The following is a 9376-nucleotide window of genomic DNA, read 5'->3' as shown; positions in this document are numbered from 1 at the left end:
AAATCGCCCATACAGACACCTAGTGTGCAACATACCCTATAAAGTCGATATTCATTCGACCATGTACTTACATATTTTGTATATGTTTCGGTCTTCAACATATATAAGTGTTGAGTACCATTGAGCGTCAGTTATAGTTAATAAGCCCACTTAAAGGTAATTGTCTAATTAGAAGCATTTAAATTAGGTTAATTACTACATGCAGGCCCAAAGAAATCCAAGGTCCAATAAGATTAGTATATAAAGGGAAGAGTACTCAGGTAAAAATCATTGTTGATTTGAATATTCCCTTTATATCATCTATGGCTTTAAATTGAATCTTTACTAGAGCATCAAAGTGTTTTTTACAAGTACCATCCTCTTTTTTTGTCTCATACATCGAAGATACGAACAAGTTACTAGTGACATAGCAAGTAATCCTTCAGCTTAAGCGATAATGTGTCTATTTGTGACAGGAACAAGAACAAACTTCATTGAGTACTAACTACTAAGCTAAAGAGTTAGAGCTTAACACAGCCACACTGAAGACAAACAAAACTGAAACCACTCAAAAAAAAAAAAATGGCCCCCCTTTGGTGCATTTCTAGATCCATCCCTGGATAGAGAGAAGCAAGTTCAAGAGAACAAAATTTAGGGAGTATACTGAAGTTATGAATGGATTAGTCAGTGGCTCGTTGATGATTAATAAACAATGACAAGTTACGAGTACATGAAGCAGAAGGCAGAGACTCTCTAACTTGTCATGTAAATGCAAATCACATGAGCTTTTCAATAGAATTTTCAATACATTTCGTGATTTACATGTTTTGCTTCTGTTGTTCTAGCCTGTGTGGATAGAAGGACCTCGGTCTTGAATATTGCGGCTCAATCATTGTCGGTGTAACCTACGAGCTTGACCCTTGAGCATATGGAAAAAACAATATGAGAAAGTAGCATAAGAATTATGGATGCTCATAAGGAGGACTATTTACCAAAGTTGTGAAACGCCCACTTAACTTATGACTTTAATAAAAAAAGATGTGGTAAATTACCAATTTCATCCCAAAACTATAAAAAATGTAATTGAGATTGGGGTGACAGTTTAGTCTTTGAAAATACGATACGGTGATAATCCGGCCTTTTAAAGAAAAAAATTGTAAAGTATTTTCTAAAAATGTAAAAAGTGTATCAAAAATATTTTGTCATTAAGTGTTAAACATTAACTTTAGGTCCTGTGTTAAATAGTCGTTGACCTTTACAGTTTAATTAGTGTCAAATTAGTCCTAAAAAATTAAAATTTAATGTCAAATTTATTCTTGAAAATTACAGCTTAGTCACAAAATGGTCCACAAGAAAATTGTATAAATTAAAGTTGACGCGCCACACTTTATGATAAGACTTTTTTATACTTTCAATGACTATTTTAATATTTGTTCCGTCAAGAACTAAATAGTCATCGCTTTACACTTTTAATGACAAAAGTGACTATTTACCCCCAAGAAATTACTAAATGAACTAATGAATAAATCACGCTGATAATAATAAGGATAAATGGTCACTTTTATCCTTGAAAGTGTAAAGTTGTGAATGAATAGAATACACACAAGAAGAGGGATTCAAACGCTATGAAAGTATAGTGATGTACAATTAAGGATAGTTCAAAGAAATTAATCAGTACTACCAATACCAACAAGATGCATATCCTTTTTGGTAGTCCATCACTTAAGAACTCCACAATTAAGTATGTTTGACTTGAAGTAATTTTGATATGAGTGACCTCGTAGGAAGCATATGAGTGAGGCTAAAGCACATTAAAATGTCTAGTGTTTGTTTGTGAGGACACTTATCAATTCTAAAAATAGTCAGACATTACAAGTGATATTAGAGCTAGTTGTTAATATCTTAAAAAATGTTACCTACAAAGAATTCTGACTGATAACCAACAAGAAAGTTGATTAAGGTGTCATCGACTGAAATATAGTAGAGTGTGAGTTATCAAGATATTGACTTTTAGAGACATAACAACCTTGTTTATACCAATTTTTCTAGAGGTTTCTATTTTCTTAATATATTTTCATTTAAAAAAAATTGTATTTTGAAACTGAAATGGATACATGATTCTTCAATTTAATAACAATAACATTCATTTAATGGATAGTTAAGTATAATTGAAAGGGATGTACATTAAAAAGTGAAAATGGAGTTATATTCTAATGAAATGTTAGTGAGAACATAGAATTGAGAGTAAGGGCGATGTATGAAAATGGATGACTTGGCACAATAATAGAAAATATTGCATGGTTTATCCTAACATGTTAACATTATGCTTTGCGCATGCATATATATATATATATATATAATCGTTGAGTAAAGATAATTAATTAATCGAATTTTTAGTCAGAAATTGGTTGGTAATAATAGACATAATTGATGATACTTTACCCTTATATCATGATAATCAAAATAAATAAAAATAATAGATAGATAAAGAAGAAATCGACATCAAACCATCCCAATATGCACTTCAATTTTGTAGATTAAAAATAAATTATATCTAATTTACAAGAGAACTGCTCTCCTATTCAGTATGAAATGATACATATATATATATATATATATATATATATATACCGAATGAGTACGAAATATATGTGGCTTCTTTCTACTGGTTACAGATTAAATTAAAAGAGTATACGGAAAAACAGAATTGAAGGAAACCATGCAACAACTGATGATTTACATTTTGGTACTTCTCGTGCAAAATATCCTTCATACCATTCAGCAATTTCCTTTACAACAATATCCACCTATCTCGTTGATTATCAGCGAGCAGTTAATAAGGTTATGGACATCGCATTGGTTGAACTACATGAGCTTGAATTTGCTTCAATAGATTCCTTCTTCACAAAATGCCCTGGCTCTTTAGGTTCATCCAATTGCACCTCATCACTCCCCAACAAGAGAACCACTGAGGTCATTGTAGGCCTATCCTCTGGGTATTGTTGCACGCACAAGAGCCCAATATGGATGCAACGTAACACTTCAGACGCAATGCATGAATCCTCCATGTTTGGGTCAACTATTTGTAAAGCCATATCTTTTTTCCACAATGTCCACACCTAAATCACAAAAGAAGAAAATTGTTTTTAGCCAAACAAAATTGTTCAACATGTCAAGTTTAACATAGATAAATTAAAATCAGCCAAGTGCTTACATGATCAACAAGGTGAACAATTTGCTTCCCACTAGAACATCTACTTTTCTTCCCACATATAATCTCCAACAGTAAAACACCAAAGCTGAAGACGTCAGATTTTATAGAAAATTGCCCATCGATAGCATATTCTGGTGCCATGTACCCACTGCAATTAACCGTTCAGGGAAAGTAATATTAGTGCGCGTTTGGATACCAAGCAAAATAAATTCTAGCCTCAAAAATCATGGTGAATAATTGAAAGTTTAGAAGCAACAAAGAGTTGCTTTGCTGTGATCGTGAAAAACTAAGCAAGGTGTGGTGACCACACCGCATACCCAAACATGCACTGAATGCGTCATGTAGCTTAAAAACAACAAAATGGTGCTGAACAGTTAAGACACTTACTATGTTCCAACAATTCTATTTGTATTTCCTTCAATATTCTCTTCTCCAAAAGTTTTAGCCACTCCAAAATCTGAAATTTTTGGATTCAAAGTATCATCTAGTAAAACATTACTTGCTTTGAGATCTCTATGGACAATCCTCAATCGAGAATCTTGATGAAGGTACATAAGTCCCCGAGCAATTCCACAAATTATGTGGAAACGCTTTGGCCAATCTAGCAATTTCCCTTTGGTAGAATCTGTGGTACTCATAGAAATCATAGCAACTTCATTATTAAGTATTGAAAATGCAAGCTATCACTATAGTCATAAAACACTGGTGAGTTCTATTGTAAGATTTCATGATATTCTTTACCAAATATGAAGTAGTCAAGGCTGCCGTTAACCATGTATTCATAAACTAGCATTTTCTCTTTTTTCTGAATGCAACAGCCAAGAAGCTTTACAAGATTTCTGTGTTGAACTCTTGCAATCAGTTTTACTTCGTTTACGAACTCGCTCATTCCTTGATCCGAGTTCTTTGAGAGTCTCTTCACAGCAATTTCTAGCCCACTGGCTAATTTTCCCTGCATAATCACATTCATGAGTAGATTCTCTTTATACTATAATTATATAGATATTTTACTCGTGGAGTGTTTGAGTATTATTATTAGAATCCAAATATTGAATTACCCAATATACAGATCCAAAGCCACCTTCTCCAATCTTGTTTCCCTCTGAGAATTTGTTTGTGGCTACAATGATTATTGACAAATCAAGCAATGGCAGATCCAGATCATTCACATAACTTTCATTGTTATATTCGGCCATTGATTTCTCTGAAAAAAGAAAACAAATATTATGTGAATATTTTTTATGCCTTCGCATTATTAAAATATAAAACTATGAAATTCCGTCAAGAGACACATAACAGAACCCTGCTATAAGGCCACCTAACCAATTTCACCGCTTACTCTGAAAACCAAATAATTTGAATAATAGCACTTGTCAATGGAATTTAGTAATGGACAAATAGCAGAATTCTACTTAAAATATTCTGTGCAGAACTATTCAGCTATGCGTTTTAGTCAAATATGAGAAAAGAGAAGAATAACTTTACCATAAATTTTCCTTCTGTAGAGAAAATAAATAGCAAGTATAACTCCTATAGCTGCAGCAACGGAGGTTGCATACATTATTTTAGACACCTTGTGCCTGATAGAATCTTCATCAAAGAAAATAACAAGGATTAAATTTCATATTAACACTAAGGTGAGAAGAATAACAAAAGGATTAATTGAAAAAGGTAATAAAGTATGTACCTAATTCGGAAGGAGGCAACCTTATATATAGACGCTGCCCACTTTCTGGTGCTGGATACAATTTGATGTCTAATAAATCGCCAAACCACATGACACAGCCACTACCTGTTCCACTTATATTTGAATTGGTATATGCCATGCAGGAACAATTATTCAAGCACTTGGTTCTGCATTTCTCAAGATCAATACTCTCGTCCACAGACGTATTTGTAGTATCTGGCACTTTCAAACCATCAACATGAACAAATCCATCAAGCATGCAAGTCAGTGGACTTTTCAGGCGACATCCTTCTGTCCGATACATTGAGTTCCATTTCTCCGGAGACTTCGGCTTGAACCCTTTTAAGCAGTCACACAATGGCGATGCAGTGGAGCTGCAAAATGAATTGGCCCCGCAAACGCCATAATAGTCACAGTACTCTCCTGGCATGGTTGAGTAGAAGTTCCACGATCTAGTGGCCTCGGACCACACGTAGCGAGGACGCTGTTGCGAGGTTTGGTTGAGAACCACTTTTGTGATCAAGCTAGTCTGCAATGTCCACATGTAGGTAACCTCGTCCTTGTTGGAGACAAACTTGTAATTGAAAACAGGATTAGGCTTCATCTCGGGCATGCCGCTGAAACGCAAGCCGTTCCACGGTCCAAGTCTGTGGTGCTTCTTTGTTCCACTCATCATGTAAATTTCAGGATAGGGATGAAGCACAATAATCCATGATAAGTCTCCTGGGGTTGGATCATCATCACTCTTCCATGCTATGAGTCTTCTATTTATCTTCCTTTTAAGGTCCCAACCAATCTTCATCCCTGCCAACATCGTGTTAGAAGGGTAATCAAAACTTTGCCACAAATATTCTTTCCCTTCTAGCTTTGCTTCATTCTTCTCTCTTATCACAAGATTACCAGAATCCAATAGCTCTGCCACTGGATTCATTGCTTCTTTTGGAGAACTTGTGGACCAAACATGATTATTGTAGTGTGTAAGGACCAAACTGCCAGGACTGTTTAGTTTCAATATGGCTGAGGAGTCATTGATTGGGTTGGCACCGTTTGCAACCCAAACAAATGTTTGATCCGGATAGCTCTTGTACCGAATTGCGAGGTAGCTTTTGTTTGGATTTCCAAGATTGAAGAAACCAAGTTCAAAGATTCCTCTTGGGGAAACTATGGTCTCTCCAGGACTGAGGGATTGGAACTGTGAATTGGATGGTGTGTCTGCAGCTATGGAAACTACAAGAGAAGAGACAAAGAGTGTATAAACTATGATACTCATTAGAGAATGAATAAACTTCGTGGAGTACTAAGCTTGAGAGTTAAGTTTGCATATAACATGCTGAAGACCAAGAAAACTGAAAAAAAGGGTATATATAAAGGAGGAGTGCTAACATCCTTCTAAAAACATTGTCTCTAATGAGTAAAATTTAATAAAAATTATAAAATTAAAAGAGAAAATTGTTAAATATGATATGTGTCTCAGAATATTTTCAAATTTTTAATAAATTTCAATCCATAAAAAAATAAATTCAAAAAAAGTTGTCAAAAAATATGCTCTTTGAATTTTTCATATGTATAGAGAGAGAGAAACAAAGAGGTGCTAGTCCAAGATACCAAAGTTTACGACACATAGTAAACGGCCAAATGCATGAACAATAATGAAGTCAGCTCATGCACAAAATTTGCAAGGGTGGACAAGACGACAAGTACACTGCTGGATGCTGAACTAAGAAAAATCAAAGTCACTAGTGTCGTGTTGCCAAAGGCAGAGCCTAATGTGTGGTTGTAACTTGGAATAGTGAAAATTTATATTTAATAAATCCATGCTAAATATACAGCTATATTTTTTTCGTCATTATATTAATGCAAAATATTCATTGGCAATAAAATATTATGTAAATGAGATATAATGTTTCATTAAACAATAGAATATTAAATAAATGAGATATAAAATATCAAAAGGTTAAATATGCTTTTAGTTACTAATTATTTTGCAAATTTTATTTTTAGTCTTTAAATAATTTTTTAGGCATTTTAGGTCCTTATATTTTTTCTCAATTAGTAGTTTTAGTCCTTATTGTTAAATAACAACATTAATTAATGAGTTAATATTGACCTTAATAATCTAGTGACCTGTCATGTCATCAAGAAATCTAATGAGATAATCACATATAATTTTTTTTTGATAAATTCTATTTTTAACCTATCATCTATCCAAATCAATTCAAGATGTCAATTGTCAAACTAGTTAATAAAAAATTTAAAATATAGTTTATCAAAAAATTAGGATATAATATGACAAGTCACTAGTTTATCATATCATTAGCTAACAACATTACTTGACAACAACAACTAAGATGATTTTTTTTCATAAGGACTAAAATGGTTAATAGAGGAACAGTATGGAAACAAACAAAAAATATGCTAAAAATTTTGTTGAAAGACTAAAAACAAAATTTGCAACAAAAAAATAGAGACAAAAACATGATTAACCCAATATCAAACCATCACTTCAAAAATTTGGACAAAAGGAGCTAATTGAACTCAATTTAAAAATTAAGGAACTAAATTAAACTTTAAAAATAAAGGAATTGAATTAAATTTATTTTTAAAGAATTAAATTAAACTTGATAAATAGATTAAAGGATTAAAAAGTAATTAAATTTTCTTTTTATTGAAATGGAAATAATGGAGACTAATTATTAGAAATGAAAGTCATAAATATTGATAATTATTAAGAATATTAATGAAAATTAATTAAAAAAGAAGTTATTGAGAGTAAAGAGAGAAAGTAAATGAATAGAGAGAGAGAGAGTATAAAAAGTCGTGAAAGGTAGAATGACAATTGCACTAAAATTCTAATATGGCAAAATTATATTAAATATTGCTTAATTACATGGTGATGCTACAATAGATTTGTATTTGATATTGGGAAGAAATTAAATTATATTGGTGTAATTTAAACTAATAAGTGTATCATCAATAACTTCTTTTTTATGTGTGTATAATAACAATGAGGGGAGTGCTAGGAACATATTTTGTGACACATTTCTCAAATATATTATCACTAATTAGTTAAAATTTATTAAAAATTATAAAATTATGAGATAGAATCATTAAATATAATATAGAACCCATAGAATTTTATCATTTTTAGTAAATTTCAACCAATATAAAAATGTGTGTTCAAAAGAGTGTGTCAAAGAACATGTTTTCCTAGCATTTCTCATAACAACAATAAGAATTGAACCTAATTCTTCATGCACGTACCCCAATCCTCCCATCATTAGGTCAACCCTAGTGAATATTCGTCAATAATTTCTTATAGAATGTGACTTTTATTTATCCAATCAATAAATTATAACTATATTATTTTAATTAGTTGTATTAAACTTTGTCAAATTAAATGACACTAAGAATTTAGTCAAACTATTCACATTTTTATGTTATAAAAATACATATTATTTTAATTTCAATGTAAATGAATAGATTATTAAATGATTTTACATTAGTATAAAACTTTTTAAATATAATTTTTGTGAAAGAAACTTATAATAGTAGGTTTGAGATAAAAAAAAAAAAAAAGTAATAGTATCATAGTTCTTTTAGGCCCTTCGATGATATCATAGTTAATATAAGTTTTTTATATAAATTATAATATATATATATATATATATATATATATATATATATATAATATAAATGTTACAAAGATATAATTTAAACTCTTTTCTTATGATTAATATTTTCTTAAAAAACTATCAACTTATCTCATTTCATTAAAAATAAGAGATTCAAAGTCGAAATACAAACAAAGACTTAGTGTTTAGTATGAAATCTCGAAGTTCTAGTTAGAAAGTGAGCTACTTAATTTATTTCACACTGAACAAAATGCACTTCAACATTTTAAGATTGGAAAAGTAAGCCGAAACTCTGAGGTTATATAGGCATAATCATTTTCTATTATTAAGAGACATTAACATGAATGTAGTATATTGTTAAACCACATCATCCAACATTTCTTAATCACAATAATGCTTCAACTATTTCACAATGTTCATTAGTTAACATTAACCACTAACTGCCAACGTTTCATCTTCCCTTTTCTTTTCCCCACCTTTTGCATCACCGTTTTTATGTATATATACCATCTACATTGGATAATCTCAAACCACAACTTTCCCTAGTATCCTTCATATGTTTGTTCTTTTCCTTTAACCTTTGAACATATGGTCTCCTTTCTCTCTTTTTCTTTTTTTCTTTTTTTGTTTACCTTTTTGTTTTCAATTTGCATGGCTGAATAGCATTCCATATTATTTGTTAACAGGACAGAATGTTGCATGCTAAAGTAGTTTGTTTGTTTGTTTGTGTTTTTTTTTTTTTTGCTAATTAGGTAAAGTTATTAATTGTATAATATTTTTAAATTTTGTTTAAGATAACAATTTCAAGTATATAACGCGTAGATTAATGTTTACCTTTAAAACAATCTGCTTATACAGATCTAT

General features: G+C 31.2%; 1 protein-coding gene across 1 annotated transcript; it reads right to left on the bottom strand.

Moving 5' to 3' along the window:
* Nucleotides 1–2497: 2497 nt before the first annotated feature.
* Nucleotides 2498–6216, bottom strand: LOC114379830 (receptor-like serine/threonine-protein kinase SD1-8). The gene is made up of 7 exons (XM_028338599.1): nt 4881–6216; nt 4679–4783; nt 4252–4397; nt 3935–4145; nt 3581–3818; nt 3194–3341; nt 2498–3098 (listed from the first exon to the last, which is right to left on the bottom strand). Exons 1-7 carry the CDS (start codon nt 6148–6150, stop codon nt 2802–2804), a joined length of 2415 nt encoding a protein of 804 aa, XP_028194400.1. The 5' UTR covers nt 6151–6216; the 3' UTR covers nt 2498–2801.
* Nucleotides 6217–9376: the final 3160 nt, after the last annotated feature.

This window comes from Glycine soja, chromosome 12, assembly GCF_004193775.1.
Source record: "Glycine soja cultivar W05 chromosome 12, ASM419377v2, whole genome shotgun sequence".
Lineage (NCBI taxonomy): Eukaryota > Viridiplantae > Streptophyta > Magnoliopsida > Fabales > Fabaceae > Glycine > Glycine soja.
Note: the sequence above shows the minus strand (reverse complement) of the source record. Positions and strands in the feature narration are given on the sequence as shown.